At 38.5% G+C, this 26,586-nt stretch overlaps 1 protein-coding gene across 2 annotated transcripts in view; it reads right to left on the bottom strand.

The window, feature by feature from the left end:
* CNTNAP5 (contactin associated protein family member 5) overlaps positions 1–26,586 on the bottom strand; it is an 825,683-nt gene that overhangs the window by 37,123 nt on the left and 761,974 nt on the right. For both annotated transcript variants that reach the window (XM_032353926.1, XM_032353927.1), the window contains 2 exons: positions 21,901–22,031; positions 14,716–14,803 (listed from right to left, as the gene is read on the bottom strand). In XM_032353926.1, coding sequence (XP_032209817.1) covers positions 14,716–14,803; positions 21,901–22,031 — 219 coding nt within the window. The remainder of the gene's footprint in view (positions 1–14,715; positions 14,804–21,900; positions 22,032–26,586) is intronic.

Genomic DNA, 26,586 nt, shown 5'->3' with positions numbered 1-26,586 from the left:
AAAGAAGAAAGAGGAGGAGGAGGAGGAGGAGGAGAGGAGGAAGAAGAACAGGAAGAAGAATAGGAAGAAGAAGAAGAAGGCAGCTGAGAAAAAGCAGTGACATTATTGGATTATTGATGATTCCCCTAGTCAAAATTCATCTCACTTTCTTGGAAGAGCACTTCAGCTTCCCTTTTCTCAGCACATGTGGTTAATGCTGAGCTGACCCTTTTACCCCACAGGGCCATAGCTGGGTGCTTTGAATTCAGGAATAGTCATTCAGCGTATTCCAATAACTTTGACATTGTAATCATCTGACATTGTCACCTGACACAAATTGGTCCTTTAAGAGTCAATCCAGGACTTTGAAAATTTTAGAAATCAAAGGCTTTCTTTCTATCCGGGAAGCTGAAATGGTAGTATTTAAGCTTGGAGTTGCTGATTCCACCTTTGTTAATCTTGAAATTCTGCCTGAGAATGAAGCCACACAGAAAAGTAAACAGAGTTAAAAGCAGAGCAAGAAACAGAGAGATTAACAAAGACTAAATCATGGTCACATTTGTGCCTGAAACAAAGCTTACACCCTGAAACTTCATTTTCACCATTTCACTATTATATTCTCTACCATTACCTCTGTTTTAGTTGGTGTTAGCTTGATACACCCATGAAATAGCTCTGACGGCAAGTCACCCTCATGTCTTCGACCTACAATTGTTCAGAACTTCCATTTAGAGCACATCTGTGTCCCTTCTTGGAAACTACCTTCATAGCTGCCTTTCCAGTGTCTTAGAGCAAAACATCAGCTCTCTATGTTCCTACAATCTCAAACCGAGTAAATTAACATTTATTGGGTGTGTGTTAAATACCAAATGCTTTGTATATAGTGTTTCATGTAATCTTTACACAGCTCTACAAGTTAAATTAATCAAGCACCTCATCTTCATTTTACTGGTGAGGAACTACAGACAGATTGGACAACTTCCCCATGGTCACATGACAGAAATTATAGCAGAAAGAACCAAACATGTGTCACCTTGTCCCTGAAAAGCTGAGCATCTTTCACTTTTTGACTTTAACTTTACTTCTCAGTGTATATCAGCTCTATCAGGTTTGAATCATAAGGTGAATCCAACTCTGTACAAAATCATAAAGAAATGAGGGTATATGCAGTCTTTCAAAATGAGTACTTTGAAGTTCCACCTTTAATTTATATGCACAAATTCTGCTGCACTTTCTAAACATGACAACCATAACTAACCTTCTATAAGATAGTCTGGAAATAATTTAACAAAACAATAATCAGGGCATTCATTCAACAATGTTCTGATGTTGCTGAAGACACAGTAGACTTGAAATTCAAAACTGGGGATTTGGAAGAATTCAAGAATCTGGAAGAATTCAAGAACCCTGCTCTATAAACACAGTCAAACCTCACTTCATTTGAATAGATCAAAAATCATCTGCAAGTGCTCATGGTTAGCTTTGCAATTTCCTGATTAGCTGGGTTTTATGCAGGTTGAGAAGGAATTCTTTCAATTTCCATATGGCTTCTTAGAACCAACTGAACTTTGAAGCTATGTGAGTAGACAGCCATCAGAGCACAAGAATAATGCCTTTGCCAGGTGTGAGCTTTGGCCTTTCAAATTGGCAAGTAGGCAGGGAATTAGTCAATGTTAGCTCCATAAACAGACAATCCTATAAGCATACCCTGAGTACAAGTCTCATGGTAATGTTTATTCAGTATCTGGTGGCTATGGTGTAAAGGGAGTGCTATGATTTATTTCTACTCAAAATTTAACATGTTTCCATATTTTAAAAAATAGCTACTTCCTAAATCTGTAATACAGTTAAGAAGGCTCCTCTGGGAAGATAATAATAATAATAATAATAATAATAATAATAATAATAGCAACAACAATAATTCCTAAATTATTAGTTACCAAAAATAGTTGTTGTTGTTTTTAATGTTACAGACAAATTTAATGATATATCTGGCACAGTAAATTAGGGAAAGCCAGGGCCAGAAAAAAAGACATTAAAACAAAACCAAAACCAAAATAGGCAGTTTCTTTTAGAAGTTTAAAGATTTTTGAATTCTTAAATCTGTCTAATGTCCATGCTCTCTTGCCCAGACCAAATCAGTTGGATGCTTAGGAGCACACAGATAAGTCACACTATTTGAATCTAAAGAATGCATTTCTATGTTTTCTAAAGAACTGTTATTAACCAGAAACATATGATCTTGTCCAAAAGGATGGCTTACCTAAATACACAATCTCTCTCTTTTTTTTTTAAATTTCTCTGAAAATCCACTGATGCAATAGAACCAAGCTAAAAAAAACAAACAAAAACCAAACAATGATAACAACAAAAAACAAACAAACAAACAAACAAAAAACACTCCCCTAAAAGTCAAACAGTGTCAGTAAACCAAGGAAGAAACCTAAAAATATCCCATAACTTACCAGAGGTAAGCATCTGCAATGTAGTTTTTAATGTCAATGATTGTATGTTATTTTCATGGACTTTGTATGTTATTTTCATAGTCCCTGCATCACAGGAATTCTCAGGAAAGAAACTGTTTTACTCATCACTATATATATGATATGAAAACAAAACAAAAAAATGCAAAACAACCTGTTCTTGTATCATTATGGAATGCTATTAGTGATACTGAAGAAAACTGAGGCAATAGATTTATTGAACTTGTTTGCCCTGAGTATCTATGATGAAGAATGCTTGCACATCATTGTTTTAGAGTTGAAGATGTCCAACAGACTTGTGGACTCTACTAAAATTGTGAAAGTAGGGTTTCATTTGCCATCATTGCCACTTACCTATTTCTGTACCATCTTTTTTCTTTCTAATTCATAAGGCTTAATCCCAACAAGTTCCCAGGATCAGCATCCCTTCTTAATAATGAAGCTGATATTCATATCACCTTCTTCTCCTCCAGCTACAGACCTCTCATAGACCAGAAGTGGTGAGGTTAATTAAGGTTCCTGCTTAATTATGGGGAGAGAGAGGCCAGCAGTTGGGAGTCCCCGAATGTAAGCATAAGGAAGAGATTTTACTGAGTATTCTCCAAACTTAACCAAGTTCTTTCCAATCTTTCCTCACAAAGTACCCAAAACAAAATGACAAGGTATCCCTCAGTGATTTAGTACCTTTAATTAAAATTTTACCTTTTCAGTCTTATGTATTATGAGTTTATTTTAAAAGATGGGAAGACCATGGGAACATCCCACATGGTGACAAGACTAATATTGGAGGGACACTGTTTAAATAAGTGGATGTTTCTAAAGCTTCCATTGCACAAAGAAGGTGCTATGAATGGGATGCCTGGTGGCTTAGTCATTGAGCATCTGCCTTCAGCTTAGGTCATGAAACCAGGGTCCTGGTATCAAGCCCTGTATCAGGCTCCCTGCTCAGTGGGAAGCCTGCTTCTCCCTCTCCCACTACCCCTGCTTGTGTTCCCCTCTCTCGCTGTGTCTCTTTCTGTCAAATAAATGCAAGCCTTAAAAAAAAAAAAAGTGCTATGAAAAACAACTAAGTTTTGTGGTCATGCAGCCCTAATTATCTTTCCTCCCAAGATTCTTTTGATTTGGCTGAAGTAAGGATGACAGGAATCTATATATATATATTTATGTAGTATAGAACAAACAATAGACTAGATACTGTAAAATGTAATTCTGCTTCATTAAAATCAATAAACATACTTTTACTGTCTCACTGAACTTCAGGAACAGAGTCATAAGTTTTAAGAGGACTTTTTGGAGGGATGGGAAAAAAAATCAGGGTAGTGAACTATAAACCAATATCAAGGTTGTATCATGGGGAAATACTTGTACCACCTCATAGAAGCCTTGAGCCTCTTGCCAATTGAATATGTTGAATCCGAGACTCACATGTGAAGCTTTAGTGAAAAGTAGACTAGAAAAGAATATCACCTAACAGCAAATGGAATAAACATTGAACCTGTCCATTTCTGATTCAGCTTTGAATTGTTAAAAAAAAGTAACAAAAGTAATCAGATGACATATTATGATATTAATAGTAACAAAATTTCTGCTAAAACTTCAGTCATAGGTTTGTTCTCAGTCAGGCCTGCAGCTCAAGCTTATACTCTCTTTTCAGAAAACATGAAAACAAAAACAAGAACAAACCAAAGTGAGAACTTGAAATAATCCTAAATTGGCAGCACCTCCTGGTATTTGGCAAAATTAAATGCAAATTTTGCCTGGAGAAGGAAAGATTCCCAATTTTTGATCATTAATGTTCCTACAAATTAATTTCAACAAATTCAGTTTTCACACATGAGAACAAGGGACCATAGGCAAGGAGTAGAAAACCAAAAATTACAGATTTAGACCCCTACAGATTTCAGATATCAGGATTGTCAGAGGCAAAATGTTCAATAGCTATTAACATAATAATTAAAGAATAAAATAAAGAAACATAAAAATGAGTGAGAACAACAGGCTAAATAAAAAGATATGTTTGAAAAGAGAAAATAAAAACTTTTATTTTTATTTTATTTTTTTTAAAGATTTTATTTATTTATTTGACAGACAGAAATCACAAGTAGACAGAGAGGCAGGCAGAGAGAGAGAGAGGGAAGCAGGCTCCCTGCTGAGCAGAGAGCCCGATGCGGGCCTCGATCCCTGGACCCTGAGATCATGACCCGAGCCGAAGGCAGCGGCTTAACCCACTGAGCCACCCAGGCGCCCGAAAATAAAAACTTTTAGAAATAAAATGATAATCAATAAAAAATGTCTCATTGACTGGATTAAATGAGTATTAGGAAGAGCTAAAGAGAGAATTAGTGAATTTGAAGATGGGAAAAAACAATACACTCCCCATAAAGCAAGACTGACAATAAATAAATAAATAAATAAATAAATAAATAATGATGATGATACTTATTATAAAAGTATAGTAAGAAACATGGAGATAAAATTAGAAACTGTAAAATTTACCTAGTGTGGGTCTAAAATAATTGAATAGAGAGAATAAGAAAGAAGCTTGATTTGACATGCTGAATATTTTTGAGAATTAATACATGGATACATGTGACTAGTACATTCGATATAGATACATAGATTCATAAGATCTAATAAATAGATACAGACAGGAAACACAAACATCAAATAAGATACTTTAAAAGAAATATACTATCAGTCAAGGACTACAAAACTGCAAAACACCTAAGTAAAAAAGAGGACCTTAAATGTAGCTTGTGGCTGTTGGGGGTGGGGGTGGTTAGAGCACTTTCAAAGGCAGGACAGACTGACAGCCAACTTTTCAGCAGTAATTGCAAAAGACAGAAGACTAGAGTGATATGCTGATGAGGGTTTAAAACTGGTCCCTCAACATCAGGGAATGCAGAATTGGGCACAGATGAGTATGACAGGTTTTTATGTGTGAGTGTGAGCTAGCTCCATCATGTACCTGGATAATTTTCTCAGTATCAGAGGGAAAATTTTCTTTTATTATTGAATTGTACATATAGCAAAATTAACTTCCATTAATAAAGGTGAAATAAAGTCCTTTATCAGATGAAGGGACACTTAACAAAACAGAAACTCATAAGGATTTACTTCAGAAAGAAGGAAACGAAACGCTGTAGTAAGGAGAAAGTTATGAAGCATATGAAGGAATAAAAACCAGTAAATTAGTGACTGCATTGGTAAATCAAATAATAGTGTCAGGGTACCTGAGTGTCTCAGTCCTTAAATGTCCAACCCTTTATTTCTGCCTGGGTCATGATATTGGAGTTGTGAGACTGAGCCATATGTTGGTGTCTGAGCTCAGCTTGGAGTCTACTTGGGATTCTCTCTTTCCCTCTACCCTCTGCCCTCCCTAGCTCCACTCGCACATAAATAAATAAATAAATAAATAAATGCAACCATAACAATAATGGTGTCTACATAAAACAATTGTTATTAATAGGAGGGGTAGAAATCAGAAAATAAACACACTAAATTTGATCTAAAGTTTGGTCAGTGGTGACTGGCTCATTCAACTGCTGTTTTGGAAGCTAAAATTGACATTTTCTGGACTTGACTGCAGCTGGGTTTCTGTACATGCATAATGTTCTGGAAATGAAATAAGTTATGGATCTGGAAGGGTACAGTGAGACAGGAGTCATTTTTATGCCTTTTCAGTTGTTTCTACCAGCAGGGAAAATCATGGTAACATGAAATGTCTCCTGCCATCACTTTTCAGAGAACTTTTCCTGCCTCCTGGGGAGCAGTACTATAGGACTAGGGCCTCAGTGGCTTCTGGACTCCAGATTATCATCAGTGATCGTCTCAGAGCTAATAGCCTTCATAAATCCCTTCAGAACAGCTGAAGAATCATTCCAAAAGACTGCAACAAGAATCTACCAATACTGGAAGGGGTTCCACAATTTTGCAAGCAACTTATTTCCAGTGTTAAATGAATTCTTGCTCAAAATGCCTAAAAAGTTGAATGAATAGAAAATAATAAAGCAGAGGGGAGGAGTCAAGATGGCGGAGAAGTAGCAGGCTGAGACTACTTAAGCTAGCAGGAGATCAGCTAGATAGGTTATCTAAAGATTGCAAACACCCACAAATCCAACGGAGATTGAAGAGAAGAAGAACAGCAATTCTAGAAACAGAAAATCAACCACTTTCTGAAAAGTAGGACTGGCAGAGAAGTGAATCCAAAGCGACAGGAAGATAAACTGAGGGGGGAGGGGCCAGCCCCCAGCAAGTGGCAGAGCAACGGGCACAAAATCAGGACTATTAAAAGTCTGTTCCACTGAGGGGCATTGCTCCAGAGGCTAAACTGGGGTGAAGCCCATGTGGGGTCAGCGTGGCACCAGGTCCCACAGGGTCACAGAAGGATCAGGGGTGTCTGAGTATCACAGAGCTTGCAGGTATTAGAACGGGGAAGCCGGCTACAGAGACAGAGCCGAGGATTGAGCTCTCAGCTCGGGGTTACCTTGAACCGGTCACAGGCTGGGTGAGCTCGGAGCATGGCCAGAGGCCAGGGAGACGGGAGTGATTGGGCATTATTCTCTGGGGGCACGCTGAGGAGTGGGGCCTCAAGCTCTTGGCTCCTCCAGGCCAGAGACCGAGAGGCCACCATTTTCATTCCCATCCTCCAGAACTCTATGGAAAATGCTCAGGGAACAAAAGCTCCTGAAAGCAAACCCGAGCAGATTACTCAGCCCAGCCCCTGGTAAGGGCATCACAATTCCGCCTACGACAAAGACACTTGAGAATCACTAAAACAGGCCGCTCCCCCAGAAGATCAACAAGAAATCCAGCAAGGACCAAGTTCACCTCCCAAGGAGTGCGGTTTCAATACCAAGGAGAGCAGCAGAATTCCAGAGGAGAAGAAAGCAAAGCATGGAACTCATGGCTTTCTCCCCAGGATTCTTTAGTCTTGCAGTTAATTTAATTTTTTTTCTTTTTCAATTTTTTTCTTCTTCTGCTAATTTTTTTTAACTTCTACCCTTTTCTTTTTTAACGTTTTTTAACTAGTTTATCTAATATATATATTTTTTCTTTTTTATATTTTTCTTTATTCGTTTTCTTTTTTTAATTGTTTCTTTTTTTTTTTTTGAACCTCTTTCCCCTTTCTCCCTCGCACGATTTATGGGTTTCTGGTATGGTTAAAGCGTATTTTCCTTGGGTCTTTGCCACCCTTTTAGTATTTTACTTGCTCATTCATATACTTTTATCTGGACAAAATGACAAGGCGGAAAAATTCACCACAAAAAAAAGAACAAGAGGCAGTACCGAAGGCTGGGACCTAATCAATACAGACATTGGTAATATGTCAGATCTTGAGTTTAGAATGATGATTCTCAAGGTTCTAGCCGAGCTTGAAAAAGGCATGGAAGATATTAGAGAAACCCTCTCAGAAAATATAAAAGCCCTTTCTGGAGAAATTAAAGAACTAAAATCTAACAAAGTTGAAATAAAAAAAGCTATTAATGCGGTGCAATAAAAAATGGAGGCTCTCACTGCGAGGATAAATGAGGCAGAAGAAAGACTTAGCAATATAGAAGACTAAATGACAGAGAATAAAGAAGCTGGGCAAAAGAGGGACAAACAAATACTGGACCACGAGGGGAGAATTCGAGAGATAAGTGACACCATAAGACGAAACAACACTAGAATAATTGGGATTCCAGAAGAAGAAGAAAGAGATAAGGGAGAAGAAGGTATATTGGAAAGAATTATTGGAGAGTATTTCCCCAATATGGCAAAGGGAACAAGCATCAAAATCCAAGAGGTGCAGAGAACCCCTGCATAATCAACAAGAATAGGTCCACACCCAGTCACCTAATAGTAAAATTTACAAGCCTTAGTGACAAAAAGAAAATCCTGAAAGCAGCCTGGGAAAAGTCTATAACATACAATGGTAAAAATATTAGATTGGCAGCGGACTTAGCCACAGAGACCCGGAAGGCCAGAAAGAATTGGCATGATATATTCGGAGCACTAAACAAGAAAAACATGCAGCCAAGAATACTATATCCAGCTAGGCTATCATTGAAAATAGAAGAAGAGATAAAAAGCTTCCAGGACAAACAAAACCTGAAAGAATTTGCAAACACCAAAGCAGCTCGAAAGGAAGTATTGAAAGCGATCCTCCAAGCAAAGAGAGACCCTAAAAGTAGTAGATCAGAAAGGAACAGAAACAATATACAGTAACAGTCACCTTATAAGTAATACAATGGCACTAAATTCATATCTCTCAATAGTTACCCTGAATGTTAATGGGCTAAATGCCCCAATCAAAAGACACAGGGTATCAGAATGGATAAAAAAACAAAAACAATCTATATGTTGCCTACAAGAAACTCATTTTAGACCTGAGGGCATCTCCAGATTTAAAGTGGGGGATGGAAAGCAATTTACCATGCTAATGGATATTAGAAGAAAGCAGGGATGGCAATCCTTATATCAGATCAATTAGATTTTAAGCCAAAGACTATAATAAGAGATGAGGAAGGACACTATATCATACTCAAAGGTCTGTCCTACAAGAAGATCTAACAATTTTAAATACCTATGCTCCTATCATGGGAGCAGCCAACTATATAAACCATTTAATAACAAAATCAAAGAAGCACATCAACAATAATACAATAATAGTAGGGGACTTTAACAATCCCCCTCACTGAAATGGACAGATCATCCAAGCAAAGATTAACAAGGAAATAAAGGCCTTAAATGACACACTGGACCAGATGGACATCACAGATATATTCAGAACATTTCAATCACAAAGCATCCCAAACACATTCTTCTCTAGTGCACATGGAACATTCTCCATAATAGATCACCTCCTGGGTCCTAAATCAGGTCTCAACCAGTATCAAAAGATTGGGATCATTCCCCACATATTTTTAGACCACAATGCTCTGAAGCTAGAACTCAATCACAAGAGGAAATTTGGAAAGAACCCAAATACTAAACAGCATCCTTCTAAAGAAGGATGACTAAACAGCATCCTTCTAAAGAATGAATGGGTCAACCAGGAAATTAAAGAAGAATTGAAAAAATTCATGGAAACAAATGGTAGTGAAAATACAATGGTTCAAAATCTGTGGGACACAACAAAGTCAGTCCTGAGAGGAAAATATACAGCAGTACAAGCCTTTCTCAAGAAACAAGAAAGGTCTCAAGTACACAACCTAACCCTACCCCTAAAGGAGCTGGAGAAAGAACAAGAAAGAAACCCTCAACCCAGGGGCGCCTGGGTGGCTCAGTGGGTTAAAGCCTCTGCCTTCGGCTCAGGTCATGATCCCAGAATACTGGGATCGAGCCCCACATCAGACTCTCTGCTCAGCAGGGAGCCTGCTTCCACCTCTCTCTCTGCCTACCTCTGCCTACTTGTGATCTCTCTCTCTCTGTCAAATAAATAAATAAAATGTTTAAAAAAAAAAAGAAAGAAAGAAACCCTCAACCCAGCAGGAGAAGAGAAATCATAAAGATCACAGCAGAAATCAATGAAATATAAACCAAAAAAAAGAAAAAATAAAAAATCAATGAAACTAGGAGCTGGTTCTTTGAATTAATAAGATTGATAAACCCCTGGCCAGACTTATCAAAAAGAAAAGAGAAAGGACACAAATAAATAAAATCATGAATGAAAGAGGAGAGATCACAACTAACACCAAAGAAATACAGACAATTATAAGAACATACTATGAGCAACTCTACACCAACAAATTTGACAATCTGGAAGAAATGGATGCTTTCCTAGAGACATATAAACTACCACAACTGAACCTGGAAGAATCAGAAAACCTGAACAGACCCATAAGGAGGAAGGAGATTGAAACAGTCATCAAGAATCTCCAAACAAACAAAAGCCCAGGGCCAGATGGCTTCCCGGGGGAATTCTACCAAACATTTAAAGAAGAACTAATTCCTATTCTCCTGAAACTGTTCCAAAAAATAAAAATGGAAGGAAAACTTCCAAACTCATTTTATGAGGCCAGCATAACCTTGATCCCAAAACCAGACAAGAATCCCATCAAAAAAGAGAGCTACAGACCAATATCCTTGATGAACACAGATGTAAAAATTCTCACCAAAATACTAGCCAATAGGATTCAACAGTACATTAAAAGGATTATTCACCATGATCAAGTAGGATTTATTCCAGGGTGCAAGGTTGGTTCAACATCCTCAAATCAATCAATGTGATACAACACATTAATAAAAGAAAGAACAAGAACCACATGATACTCTCAATAGATGCTGAAAAAGCATTTGACAAAGTACAGCATCCCTTCCTGAACAAAACTCTTCAAAGTGTAGGGATAGAGGGCACAGACCTCAATATTATCAGAGCCATCTATGAAAACCCCCCCACAAATATCATTCTCAATGGAGAAAAACTGAAAGCTTTTCCGCTAAGGTCAGGAACACCGCAAGGATGTCCATTATCACCACTGCTATTCAACATAGTACTAGAAGTCCTAGCCTCAGCAATCAAACAACAAAAGGAAATTAAAGACATCCAAATAGGCAAAGAAGAAGTAAAACTCTCACTCTTTGCAGATGATATGCTACTATATGTGGAAAACCCAAAAGACTCCACTCCAAAACTGCTAGAACTTATACAGGAATTCAGTAAAGTGTCAGAATATAAAATCAATGCATGGAAATCAGTTGCATTTCCCTACACCAACAACAAGACAGAAGAAAGAGAAATTAAGGAGTCCATCCCATTTACAATTGTACCCAAAACTATAAGATACCTAGGAATAAACCTAACCAAAGAGGCTAAGAATCTATACTCAGAAAACTATAAAGTACTCTTGAAAGAAATTGAGGAAGACACAAAGAAATGAAAAAATATTCCATACTCCTGGATTGGAAGAAAAAATACTGTGAAAATGTCTATGCTACCTAAAGCAATCTACACATTTAATGCAATCCCTATCAAAATACCATCCATTTTTTCAAAGAAATGGAACAAATCATCCTAAAATTTATATGGAACCAGAAAAGACCTCGAATAGCCAAAGGGATATTGAAAAAGAAAGCCAAATTGGTGGCATCACAATTCCGGACTTCAAGCTCTATTACAAAGCTGTCATCATCAAGACAGCATGGTACTGGCACAAAAACAGACACATAGATCAATGGAACAGAATAAAGAGCCCAGAAATAGACCCTCAACTCTATGGTCAACTAATCTTTGACAAAGCAGGAAAGAATGTCCAGTGGAAAAAAGACAGCCTCTTCAATAAATGGTGTCGGTAAAATTGGACAGCCACTTGCAGAAAAATGAAATTGGACCATTTCCTTACACATGAAAGTAGACTCAAAATGGATGAAGGACCTCAATGTGAGAAAGGAATCCATCAAAATCCTTGAGGAGAACACAGGCAGCAACCTCTTCAACCTCACCCACAGCAAAGTCTTCCTAGGAACATTGCCAAAGGCAAGGGAAGCAAGGGCAAAAATGAACTATTGGGATTTCATCAAGATCAAAAGCTTTTGCACAGCAAAGGAAACAGTTAACAAAACCAAAAGACAACCGACAGAATGGGAGAAGATATTTGCAAACGACATATCAGATAAATGACTAGTGTCCAAAATTTATAAAGAACTTAGCAAACTCAACACCCAAAGAACAAATAATCCAATCAAGAAATGGGCAGAGGACATGAACAGACATTTCTGCAAAGAAGACATCCAGATGGGATGCCTGGGTGGTTCAGTTGGTTAAGCAGCTGCCTTCGGCTCAGATCATGATCCCAGCGTCCTGGGATCGAGTCCCACATCGGGCTCCTTGCTCAGCAGGGAGCCTGCTTCTCCCTCTGCCTCTGCCTGCCATTCTGTCTGCCTGTGCTCGCTCTCTCTCCCTCTCTCTCTCTGATAAATAAATAAAATCTTTAAAAAAAAAAAAAAAAGAAGACATCCAGATGGCCAACAGACACATGAAAAAGTGCTCCATATCACTCGGGATCAGGGAAATACAAATCAAAACCACAATGAGATATCACCTCACACCAGTCAGAATGGCTAAAATTAACAAGTCAGGAAACAACGGATATTGGCGAGGATGCGGAGAAAGGGGAATCCTCCTACACTGTTGGTGGGAATGCAAGCTGGTGCAACCACTCTGGAGAGCAGCATGGAGGTTCCTCAAAATGTTGAAAATAGAACTGCCCTACGATCCAGCAATTGCACTATTGGGTATTTACCCTAAAGATACAAACATAGTGATCTGAAGGGGAACGTGCACCCGAATGTTTATAGCAGCAATGTCCACAATAGCCAAACTATGGAAAGAACCTAGATGTCCATCAACAGATGAATGGATCAAGAAGATGTGGTATATATACACAATGGAATACTATGCAGCCATCACAAGAAATGAAATCTTGCCATTTGCGACAACATGGATGGAACTAGAGCGTATCATGCTTAGCGAAATAAGTCAATTGGAGAAAGACAACTATCATATGATCTCCCTGATATGAGGAAGTGGAGATGCCACACGGTGTGTTAAGGGGGTAGGAGAAGAATAAATGAAACAAGATGGGTTTGGGAGGGAGACAAACCATAAGTGACTCGTAATCTCACAAAACAAACTGAGGGTTGCTTGGGGGAGAGGGATTGGGAGAGGGGGGAGGGGTTATGGACATTGGGGAAGGTTTGTGCTAAGGTGAGTGCTGTAAAGTGTGTAAACCTGGAAATTCACTGACCTGTACCCCTGGGGATAAAAATATATGTTTATAAAAAATAAAAATTATAAAAAAAGAAAATAAAATAATAAAGCAGAGATAAATCCAACAATACGAGCAACCCCAAAATGTAGAGAGGCTTACATTTGTCAATTTATATCCCAAAGATGGTCAGATTGGAAAAGTACAAAATTCAGCTATATATTCTTCACAAATTAAAGCTTGTGAAAGAAAGCTTAAAGAAAATGAAAGATCAAGAATAAGCTAATCATAGGATACTTGGGTGGCTCCGTCAGTAAGCACTGGATTCTTGATTTCAGCTCAGGTCATGATCTCAGGGTCCTGAGATCTCAGGGTCTATAGAGCTCTGTGTTCAGTGGGGAATCTGCTTGAGTTTCTCTCCCTCTGCCCTTAACCCCACTTGTGTTCTTCTCTCTCTCTCTCTCTCTCAAATAAATAAATGTTTTTTTTTAAGTACAGTTATTGTGATGAGCACCAAGCTATGTATAGAATTGCTTAGTTGTTACATTGCACATTTAAAAGGGGCATAACACTGTATCTTCATTACACTTGAATTTTTAAAAAATGAGAAAAAAGGGAAGAAAAAGAAAAATTGAAAAAAAAAATATGGGAAAAAGATAGACCACACAAATACTAACTAAAACATAAGTGAATCAGATTTACTAATAATAGACAAAACAGATTTAATCCCAAGGAGAAATTAAGTTAAAATTTACTACTTTAATGTGAAAAAAAAGTTCAATTTATCAAGATAAAAAAATTTCAATCTTGCATGCAATAAAGACTCTCATTGTATATAAGATGAAATTTATAGAACTTCCAGTAGAAAAAAGCAAAATCCACTACTATAAGAGATTTCAAACCTCTTTCCATTGGTGATGAATTAATGAAGAGATTAATCATTTGAACAATCCAATAATCAGACAGCCAAATTCCTTAATTTATTCAAGAAAAAAAGAAAATTTAAGTTAAAAAAATAAATATCTGAAGTTAATTAATTAATTATAAAGTAAGAAAACATTAATTATTTTACTCAACTTCTATGTTAATGTGCCTTACTCAGCCACCTATAAAGTATATGTAAATACCAGCTCCCAACCCTGCCACATATGTCTCAGCACACCCTATGCCAGAACCCTTTTTTATTTTATTTTATTTTATTTTATTTTATTTTATTTTATTTTATTTTATTTTATTTTATTAAAGATTTTATTTATTTACTTGACAGACAGAGATCACAGGTAGGCAGAGAGGCAGGCAGAGAGAGGAGGCAGGCTCCCTGCTGAGCAGAGAGCCCGATGTGAGATTTGATCGCAGGACCCTGAGATCACGACCTGAGCCGAAGGCAGAGGCTTTAACCCACTGAGCCACGCAGGTGCCCCAGAACCCTTAATTTTAAAACTTGTGTGTTAAAGGAGCAAGAGCCTCCAGATTTGAATCACTAAACAACCCAAGGGAAATTATTTATTTCTTCATTGATTTCAACAAAGCCCACTGGAAGGGAATGGACAAGAACAACAAACCTCTGACTTTGCCCAAGATGAGTGACCGTATGGCCCTGAATTCGACTTCTGGGGAGAAGTTGTAACTTAGTCGCAGTTGCCGATCCACCTGCAGGAAAACAGAAAACAAAGGTGCATCAGCAGAGGTCTGTAAGTAAAGGGAATAAAACCCTCCCATCTGGAAAGAGCTTGGAAACACACACAGAGAGCAGACCTCTCTTTGGGACTTTCTCTCAGGAGAGATAAGATATGTCTCACTAATTCTCCCACAATGCATGAAAAATACTCCTTTCTTCCCTCTTGGTTAAATAAAGGCTTTCATACAACTCATACAACTCGTCTCCCTGGGAAATTCTGTACAGCTTTTGACAGGTATTTATCTCCCCACTGAGATTTTCTCACCAAGTTCTTTGCTGCAAACAAGCAAACAAATGAAGCCTTCTGGAACCATGCTGTGCAGGATTGACACTGAATGGAAAGCACAGGTTCATTCCCCGTTCCCCTCTATCCCCATTTTGCCTTTGCTGCCTCCTTTGCTACAATAATTCTGACCTGGTCCCATTCAGGTATGGATATGGGAATTTTGCTGAGCAAGTATTTCAGTTTGCCAAAAGGTTGGACCGTGGGGAGAAGAGGTTAGCTGAACAGTTGCCACCAACATGAACACCTGATAAGCCCCCCTCAAAGGGGTAAGCAAAAAGCACCACTGGGATTCTTTAGGACTTTATTTACAAGATAATCCTTTAGGGCACCCTCTTCTTATGGCTTAAGCTAACCCGGGCTCTAAACCTTTCTTCCCCTCCTCCTCATTATAAGACAATGCTACCCATCCATTCCCAGCCTTTTTGGTCTAGTCAAATCTGCAAATTCTTCTAGGCTCTACATTAAACATTCACATGATGTTTTCCTTAGAAAGGATCCTCATTATCTTACAGTTTGACTTGGGGAAAAAAAAAAAAAAAAAAGGAATTAAGAACCCTTAAAACGATGTGCCCAGCCCTGTTCTCCACTCTGAGCAGTTAACCCAGGATGGAGACTCGATTTCCCATATCTCACAGTCCCTCCAATCCCACTTCTGCTCAGATTAAGCATCTCCTGGGATCCCCTCGGTTCTGCGTGATGTCTGCTGTGAGAGAAGTCAGCTGCTATGACTTGTGGTGCACCCTTAAATACTTATTACTATTTCATTTATGAAATTAGACTGGAATAACATTTGCTATTTATTGAACACTTGGTATGTATGAGACATCATATTGAAGTATCTTGCAAAATATATGCTTCCTTATAATACTGTCAAATAAAATAATAATAATAATAATAATAATAATAATAATAATAATAATACTGTCAAATAAGCATTACCACCCTGTATAACAGACTGAGGAACTGACATCCTGGAGATCAATAACTTGGCCAAGGCCAGACAGTGTCATAAAGCAGTGTTCCATTGCCATGTGGTCCACCCATCACTCCTTATGGTGTTTGCTTTACTTGTCCACACCTCTCTAGATATCTGAGCAGCTTGTAGACAGTCACTGTATGTTTTTACTTCTGTCTTTCAACAAAACTCATCAACAAACATCTGAGAATCTACTGTGTGTCAAACACTGTTCTAAGTACTCCACGGGTCCACCTCGTCCAGGAAGCTTCTCTTGATGTCTTGATTAGACAGCTGACACTCTTCTCTATGCTCAAGGTGACTTTTTTTTTTCTGCCCCTAACTTGGAATTTAAAGTGCTGCATTATAATGATCTGCTTCTCTCTTTCCCTCTCCCTCTCTCCCTCTCACCCTCACTAAATTATTGCCTTTTTGAGAAGTCAGACATCTTAGTGATATATGTTTTCTTTAGGACCTTCTACAGAAACTGGCAAAGTAACTCCTAACATGGGTTTGTTGAATGAATGAATAAACATCCTGTACTGATTCCCTTTCTAACTTGGGGGTATGGGGATATAGTTAGTCACACCACACTCACTGCCTGGTAGTGCCTGCGCCGTTAGGTACAACATAGGGTTTTTGGTGCTCATCATGCCCATCAATAGTTTGTTTAATGCTCATGGATTCAGATTCAGTCCTTGCTCTGAAGGAGTTTTCTTTCCGCCCTACTTCAGAGCTCGGTCCTGTGTCTTCTACTCCCTCAAACTGAGTAGAGGCAGGGGCCTCCCAATAGGGGCAGGGACCTCCCCTTATGCACCCTTGCCAAGGTTGGAGAGGAGGCAGAATGGGTAGAATTTCCTGTGGAGCTGAAAACAGTGTGAGCTGAGTTTCCCCTCACCCCTCACCTGCTGCCCAGAGTCCACAGGATCAGCTTCCTGTGCAAGTTGTCCTGAACCCTGACACGTCCATGCTCAAATGTCACACATGGGAGAGCTCACTGTTCAAGTAGATGAGTCATCCCTATTCTGCTATTCTGTTTTGTGGGAACTTACCTAGTCTTTTGTTCTTAAACCAGATGACTAATGAAGGAGAGAAGGTGGTAAATGACAATCAGTTAAGGGAGTTTTTAGAAAAAAGAAAAAAAAATGAGTATTTTTTAAAGGTTTGGAGAGGAAGGAAAGATGACTCAAAGGATACTTGAGGCTGGACTATGGAAAGTTGGGGGATGGGTTTCATCCCTGACATGGAATATGGGCCTGTAAGCATTACAACTGGTTCAGGTGCGGAGTTACCAAGCTTAACAAATTCATAGGATAAAAACACATAAACAAAAAGAGGGGTATACCAGATACATTTATTTTTAGGCTTCAAAATTTTATAATATGGGTCATTGCAATCATTGTGGTATTCTGTGGGAAATACATTATTTTTTTCAGATTTCCTTTTATTTGTTTTTATGGTTTCATATTGGTTTTGTTTTTAATTATAATTGGTGGGGTGGTAAGGGGTGACATCCTATCTGTAGTTCTATATAACTATTAGATGTTTAAAGCTTGAAATCTGGTCTAGAAAAGCTTTTTTGATCTCAGAATCTAGGATGACCAGTGGTCTTGTCAAGTTGTTAAATGGGTTGGAAAAAGAAGATAATGGAACAAACTTTTTTTGAGTAAGTCCTACATGCCAGGCATCATGCTTGGTCTTTTAGTTATGTTCTTCCATATAATCTTTATAAAAACTGACTGAGCTCAGTTTGCATTCTCATCCCCCCTTCTTTTTTAATAAAGCAGTAGACCAGAGTTCAAAAAGGTGAGTAATGGTCCAAGATCACATAATGTAAGTAGTGGAACAGAAATTCACAATCAGGTCCTATAGGAATGCCTTTCTTAACCTCGGGATTTTCATCTCTGGAAAAAAGGAAGTAATCATTTTACTTGAAAAGTGCCTTGAACCTCCTTCTTTACAGTTTTTTGTTGAGCTGGCATTTGGGTAAACTGGCTTAATCTGTTTAATGCCATGCATGCATTTTAAATAGGAACACTGAAGTTCACCTCCATCACCGGGGCATTTTGGGTGACCTGTACCTTAAAAAACACTAGCCAAATTACAATTCTCAAATCATCTCCGGGAGTACTTGCTCCTGGTTGTGGCCCAGTCCTCATGTCTTCCTTCTTAGCATTAAAAGACAGGAGGAGGAATAGCATCTCAAGGGTTAGGGGTTGTGAGGGAATCTGTTTTTAGGCACAGGAAGCCTCTGGCTGATTGAATATGGTGATTCCCACCTGCCCTCTCTCTCTCTAACCAGTTCTGAGTAAGGCCTATACCCTGCCTCACAGGACCTAAGGGCAGGACTGGGGATGTAGTAGGAGCCTACACTTTTCTGTTTTTACTGAACAGTTTTTTTCTAAGCAGGAAAGGAGAAGAGAACTAGGCAGGATAAGAGGGATGGTAGTAGTATCAGGGAGGCAAGTGTGTTGTGTTACTGTGTCAATAAACTGATTTAAAATTATTTTTTAAAAAGTCTCCATTCCAGTTTTTTCTGCACTTTTTGTTTCTGCACTCTCATGTGCTTATCATTCACTATTAAACTGATTGTTGGAAATCCTTTTTACAGAAAAAAGAAGGAAATACCTCCTATTGTTCATTCTCTCACTGACCTGTTTCTGTCTTTCATTTGTGCAAAAGAATACAGGAAACAAAAAGAAGGAAAATTTTAATCATACGTACACATTCCCACCAGAGTGGATCCTGCATGTCCCATCAGTACCTCAGTCAAAACATTCAAATGAGAAGTCATCTTTTCCCTCCCTTTTATCCTCCAATCTTACAACAACCCAAACTTTCTCCAAAGATGTGTCCCCTTTATTTTTCAAGAGTAAATTCCAGAGAGAAGCTCATTATATTATAATCACTCAGGGATTTTTTTTTTTTTACCACATTATGGACAATTATTCTTCAACCTCCACTCAATCAAGAAAACTAATAGTCAATCTTGACTTCTACCATAGCCCACATCCAAAAGGTTGCCCAGTGCCACTGATGTTATAACATTTCACATCACCATCTCCATGGTTTTTCCACTGCACTAATTGAATCCCTCATGATCTCTTTCTGAGTGGCCTCTGTCATGCCTCATCACTCCCAAATGTGTACTTCCATGCAGTGATCACAGTGAATCCCTAAAAATGAAATTCTAGCCACACTGCTTACCCAATGCTTTCCCTTCATTTTGCCACAGGGCCAATTTTATCTCCTCCATGTAATACATTAAGCCCTATGGAATTCATTCATTCTGTTCATGAATACTAATTGAGTCCCTGCTGTATGTTAGGCACTGCTTGATAAAGTGGGGGTTCTATGAAAACAGTGAAAAAAATTCCCATCTTCTAGAAGAAAGAGAAGATAAAGAATTAGATAAATAAATAAATAAATAATATTGAATGTTAGATTGTGTTTAAGTATGGTAGTGAGAAAGTCAAAGGACTAAGTCACTGTATTAAGGTGATCAAAAATGGCCTCACTGAGAATAGCTTTTTGAGTGAAGTCCTGAAAGAAGTGTAAGTACAACAAGGAATGTAACAGCAAGGGGGCCAGAGTGGCATGAGTAGAGTCAAAGAAAATACTGATCGATGAGAAGCAACATGGGAATGAAGCTGTGGATGCTTGGCCATGGAGATCCCCTTAAGCCTCTTCTAGGTCTTTGGCTTTTACTGTACATGAGAAAGAAAACCATTGAAATGTTTGGATGGAAGAGCACTACCATCTGATTAATATTTTAATAGGATCTCTCTGGCTCCTGTCTTGAGAGCACACTGTAGGGGAACAAAAAACAAAAAGTGAAGGAGGTATCTGTCAATTAAGATGAAAATGTAAACTATAAGAATCCAAGGAAGAAATGAGGGTGGCTGGGACGGGGTAGAAATTGGTGATCAACAGGATGTTGCAGGTGAAGAAGAGAGATATCAGAGATGATACTATAATGTTTAGACTGAGGTGATGCAAGAATAGTGCGGTCATTAACTGACGTGTGGAAGATTATGGGGTAGGGAATGTTTAGGGAAATATTTTCAGTAATTCATTGTGAAATTTGTAACATTCAAGATGCCCAATGGACATTCAAAGGGATAAACCAAGTAGGCAATGATAGATAGGTCTGGAATTCAGAGAAAGGATTGGAGTTAGATGTACCTTTGGGATTAATTAATCAGCATTCCATGGCACTTAAAGATGTGAGTCTGAGTGAGATTAGACACAGAATGAGTGCAGACACAAAGGAAATGAAGATGAGTCCTGGGATGCTCCACTTCAGATGACGATGGGAGGGCAATGAAAGAGAAAACAAGGAGCAACTAGCAGATACAGAAGAAACAGCAGGTCAAAGTGATGTCCTACAAGCTAAATAAGAATTTATCTCAAGAGCTAAGGCATTACTCTGTCAAATGCCAATGGGAGGACAATTAAGGAAATGATTGTTAGATTATGTAAGACTACTGGTGTTTTGAGAAGTATAATTTTAGTCCACCGCAGAGACAAATCCTTTATAGGCTTAAGAAAAAGGAAGTGCACTTGGAAGACCAAATATTTAAACATTTCCAAGGATGTGGGCAAAAAACTGAAAGAAAAAATGGAACACTGTATGAAGTCAGACAAGAGAGATGTTCCCCTCCCTGATGTAGAGAGTGTTTTTTGTCATGTTGTATTGTGTTGTGTTGTATTGTAGTTACATTTGTAATGCATGCAAACCTTGCATGTTTATGCTTTGGGAAGTCATCCAACAGAACTAGGAAATGTTGACAAAGGAGGGGAAGATGCTATACTGATGTTCTTCAGTGGGGTAAGAGACCTGTCCCACAAGTCATGGAATCAGTCTTAGATAGAAGCCCTGTCTGCTCATATTCACCAACATGAGGGAGACAGAGTGCCTGAACACCAATGCATGTGGGCGGGTGTATGTGGTGGTGAGAGTGTGCAGGCATTCTAAATGCTACATTTATCACAAGAAAGAAGAAAACAAAGTTAACTTGTGCAAGTAAAGATAGGGTTGTAATTGTTGTGGTTTAAGGAGAAAGAAGGAGGTTTAAAATTACCATCTAGGTGATCCAGAAAGTGAAAGATTAAAAAATAATAATAATAAGAGGCACTTGCTAGACAGATGGAAGGGCTCACTTGAGGTCATGATTTGAATAGGATGAGCTGGACTCTGCCACTTCTCTCACCTGATCCTTGCCTTTTATACCAAGACCAATGGAATTCCAGTGTACCTGCCACACACTATAACCTGCTGGACCTCTTTGCTTATTCTCATGTAGACCCACCATGTGAGCATTTCTTTCCCTCCTCCAGTTTGCCAGTTCCTACTCACCTTCATTACTCAGTTTATTCCTAACTTTATCCAAGAAAAAAATACTGATGCCCAGAAGAGATCAGTGACATCATCTATGTTCCCATATCTGTGCAATTTCAACCCTAGCCCTTGCGAGTCTCTTGTGATTTTCTCTTCAGCTGTGTGTCTTCCTCTTATACTCCAGTTCGGGGTTACCAAACTTGATCGAGCTTCAGAATCACCTGCTACCCCTCTTGCAAAGAAGTTTTGATTAAGTAGATCTGATGTCAGGCCCCAAAATTTGCATCCCTATCAAGGTCTCAGGTGATGTTGGTACTGGTAGGAAGAGAGGAACACACTGTAGTTCAATTTTGTTCAGTTCTTCAAAAGCTGGAGTCAAGTATCTGTCTCTAGAACTTGGCTGCACACTTGGTTTAGGGTAGAAGCTCAGAAAATTTTACTGAACAGACAAAGCATATTTGGCCGAATGAGAAGAGAAGTAAGGTACCTGAATTGTAAGCTCTCTTCCCTCCCGGTTAATGTTCAGGTGGTGCATCCTTCTGTTAGCAAAGTTCTCTGCATCAATATTGAAAACGTGGGTTTCTTCCTTGCTTAGCTGATAGCGAACCTGTAAGCTTCCTTGAAAAAATATTAGAAATTAGAATTAAACATAGGATTCATAAAATGCAAAAATATTATCAGATTGTCTTAGTTGATCATTACTGTTTTCTAAGGATTTATATATATCCTATTATCCAAATTTTTAAAAATGCTATATCAGTACATGTATATAGTGTATATAGCATACATATATTACTCTTTGTATATACATATATCCTATATATTATATTATATATATATATTATATGTACTACACAAATTTCATTATTCAAATTTTTTAAAATGCTGTATTATTATAACATCTGGGTCCATATGGAAAATCCTGAGTACATGTGCAAAATTTGTGTGTGTTTTGAGTGTGTGTGTGTGTGTGTGATGAAAAACCATAATGCCAGGTTGGAATATAAAAGAAGCTCAAGTCTATTGTGTAATTGGATTGTCAAAACTTTAATAAGATAGAATCCTTTTCCATTCTCTCTTCAATTCCTACCACTTTTTATAATTCCTTTCCTTCCTAGTTGCCTTCATGGAATTTCATACTACATAATGTGAAATAAGATTATAAAATCATCTAAGCCAGAATAGAAGAAAAACATTTGGCCTATTAGACTGATACACAATTGAATCAGTTGATACAAGAACCACTACAGCTAATGCTGGTTTCCCTGGTTCGTTCGCTCTCTCTCCTTTTGGCTCTGTCTGTTGCATATTTCTACATATGGTTTCCTAACTATTATCGTCTGGGTTTTTATCACTTAAATATGAATACTAGCTCTGGAGCAGTAGCATATTTGGTGCTGAGAGGAGCTGAGCTGCAGTGGTGGTGCAAATGTTCAGGTATAGGGCAAGGGGACCTGGCCACAGCCAGCCTATGATAAGGAAACACCCTTTGTGTGCACTGGTGGGTTGTTCAGTGGCATGCTCTTCCAGACTCCTTCCAGTTCTAAGAACTGGAGTGTTTTCATGTCTATTTCAACCCAATAAACTAAATCAGAATGTGATAATTATGTGTTAGGTACGGTGATGAGGACCACATTTCTTGAGGGTATTTGGAGTCTTGCCATTCCACTGTCTGGGTAATTCATATACACATGCAGATTCTGCAAACGTATTCTGTATGCATTTGTCCATTTTAAAATAACTTATATTTTAAACCTCTTCTCTAACACCCGCTTCACAATGATCCATCTTACATGTTAACAATCTCACAGGGGCCATGTCTATCAGAGTTTTCTGAAGCATCCCCAACATCACAGTTTATGTCTGAAATACTGCAACCAGTTCTTCTAGAGCCATACAAATACTGATATCAATTTCTTAGGAGTTTTGATGCAATCATTATCTTCTCCTACAGGCTCTGCTCATTTCTACTTTAACAGGTACTGGACTATGTTATTTGTATACTCACCTGTCTCTCACACAAATCTCTAAGCACCTTGAGGATCTGCACATATCTTAGATTCCCAGCGTCTGGACTATGGTAAATACTCAGTAAATTTTAAAGGAAACAAGCAAGCAAGCAAGGAGGGAGGCAGGAAAGAAGAGGGAAGGAGGAGACGAGGGAGGGAGGGACGGAGGGAGGGGAGGAGAAAGGAAGGAAGGAAGTTAAGAAGGAAGGAAGGAAGGCAAGCAGGAAGGCAGGCAGGAAGGATGAACAAATTCAGTGGGGCTTAGAAACTTTTATATCTAAAGAAATAACTCCTCTGAAACAGTACAAATCTAGGTGATACATATTCTCAATAAATTCAGAGGCCAATGAATTATTCTTAGAAACTGTTTCACCTTGGTATTTACTGACTCAAAGCCGGGAGAACTTCAGAAGAACACAAGGAGTGGTATGCCTGAGGAAGTGAATAATTCCTGAAGGTTCCCTCTACAATTTGGTTGTGTCTGCACTAGCTTATCCTCCTGCATTTGAGGCTGTGATGTTTCAGGGAATTAATTCAGATTTGGATTCCAACCAATTGGCTTGAATATTTTGTCTCTTTTTAGTATTTAGGGTTCTATCTCTTTCCCATGCATCTGGATTTGTCTTATATATCTAGTCCAGTCGTTTTCAAATTGTTTGCAAATTAGAGCACTTTTGGGGGCCTGGCTGGTTTAGCCAATAGTATGAACAACTCTTGACCTCAGTGTTGTGCATATGAGCCCCATGTTGGGTGTAGAGATTACTTAAAAAAATAAAATATTTAACAAAACAGAGTATTTTATTAAATGAAACCTAAAGTGAAAGTTATAGAAAGCAGAACAACCCTGGAGCTTCTTGAGTTGACACAAGAATGGGAGGCTACCTCTAGGCTGCTGATGCCACTGTCCTCTCCCTCTCCACCCACCTTCACCCCAAAACCTCATGTTGGCCCAAAGAACTCTTTGGTCTCCCAGAAGCATAGTAGAAAACCTTGACTCTTTGGAGTGACAACTCAGCCTATTAGGATTTGGTTACATCTGTCCTGGACAGCTTTGTATCACTCATGTGCACCTCATAAGACATCCTATAGAGCAGTCTCTCCCTGCAGTCCTGACCATTGGGACCGCACATTCCAAATACTCATAGGCCCATAGGTTTGACAAGCTTACAGTTGGATTTGTCTAGGCTTTAAATTGATCAGTGACAGATCATCTCTACATATCTATGTGGATGTTTCTAGCTGAGGAGAGAGACCTTCAGGTTAAGGAGAAGCCATGCTCTCCTTGGGAGATGTTGGATCTCTTTTCTTTCTTTTCTTTTCTTTTTTTTTTTTTTTTCTCCTTAAACAACATAAATTTATTTTATCTGGACAATAGTTCTGGATTCTAGAAGTACAAAATGTTTTCTTAAAGGCTCTAGGCTAGGATACTTTTATGCCTCTTCTTCGCTTCTGGTGGATGCTGGCAATCCCTGGCGTTCCTTGGCTTGTAGATGCATCACTCAGATGTTCTTTATCTTCACATGACCTTCTCCCTGGTCTCTCTGTTGGCCCTATTTCAAAACTCTTCTAATATTCCACAAAGGATACCACATACCATTTAGCAGGTCATTTTATTATTCATATCCTGCTCGATAATTGTCTATTCATAAGCATGGGAAAAAATGAAGTAGAAACTAAAAATTGAAAAGTCCAAATAATATCTAGTTGAATTCTTGAGTTGGCTTTAGGGTAAAGATTCTTTCATCTCAGTCATTTAAAAACATGATTTTGTTTTCTTTTTTCTTACCAGTTCCCACTTTTCCAGTGTTCTTACTCTACTGTCTTCCACGCTGCCATTAGTGTGACTATTATAACACGTATTCAGTCTTGCAACTCTAGCACTTAAAAAAATCCTAAGCCTCCTTAATTCTGTATGATATATTCCAACTTCTTAGCCTGATGTACAAAGGTTTTTTTTTAAACCTTTCTAACTTTATCACATACATATTTTTCATATCTGAATCATACCTGAATACTCAGCATCTTTCCAAATAATGCACTTCTTTACCTCTGTGTGTTTTTCTTTTCCTCTGCCTCCTCTTCTTCCTGGCAGGTTACACTTCATTCTTTTACATCCAGCTCATGTGACCCAAGTCTTCACTAACCCCTAAGGGCGGCATAATCTACTATATTGCCACTGTGCTCACTTTTAGTAACAAACTCAATTTATCATGTTTACATTGTCTTTCCTCTTGAATTTAAGGCCCCTAGGAGGGGTAGTTGCCTATTCATCTTTGTATCTATAAAGTATAACACAGGGTTGGCTATCATAATCCTCCTGAAGATATTTTTTGAATAAAAATCCATTCTGCAATTGCTGGGTCATAGGGCAGTTCTATTTTCAACATTTTGAGGAACCTTCATGCTGTTTTCCAGAGTGGCTGCACCAGCTTGCATTCCCACCAACAGTGTAGGAGGGTTCCCCTTTCTCTGCATCCTCGCCAGCATCTGTCATTTCCTGACTTGTTGATTTTAGCCATTCTGACTGGTGTGAGGTGATATCTCATTGTGGTTTTGATTTGTATTTCCCTGATGCCGAGTGATATGGAGCACTTTTTCATGTGTCTGTTGGCCATCTGGATGTCTTCTTTGCAGAAATGTCTATTCATGTCCTCTGCCCATTTCTTGATTGGATTATTTGTTCTTTGGGTGTTGAGTTTGCTAAGTTCTTTATAGATTCTGGACACTAGTCCTTTATCTGATATGTCGTTTGCAAATATCTTCTCCCATTCTGTCAGTTGTCTTTTGATTTTGTTAACTGTTTCCTTTGCTGTGCAAAAGCTTTTGATCTTGATGAAATCCCAATAGTTCATTTTTGGCCTTGCTTCCCTTGCCTTTGGAGTTGTTCCTAGGAAGATGTTGCTGCGGCTGAGGTCGAAGAGGTTGCTTTACCCTAAAGATACAAACGTAGTGATCCAAAGGTGCACGTGCACCCGAATGTTTATAGCAGCAATGTCCACAATAGCCAAACTATGGAAAGAACCTAGATGTCCATCAACAGATGAATGGATCAAGAAGATGTGGTATATATACACAATGGAATACTATGCAGCCATCAAAAGAAATGAAATCTTGCCATTTGCGACAACATGGATGGAACTAGAGCGTATCATGCTTAGCGAAAT

The sequence above is a fragment of the Mustela erminea genome, chromosome 8 (genome assembly GCF_009829155.1).
Source record: "Mustela erminea isolate mMusErm1 chromosome 8, mMusErm1.Pri, whole genome shotgun sequence".
Lineage (NCBI taxonomy): Eukaryota > Metazoa > Chordata > Mammalia > Carnivora > Mustelidae > Mustela > Mustela erminea.
The sequence above is the reverse complement of the archived record's forward strand: the minus strand, read 5'-3'. Positions and strand labels throughout refer to the sequence as shown.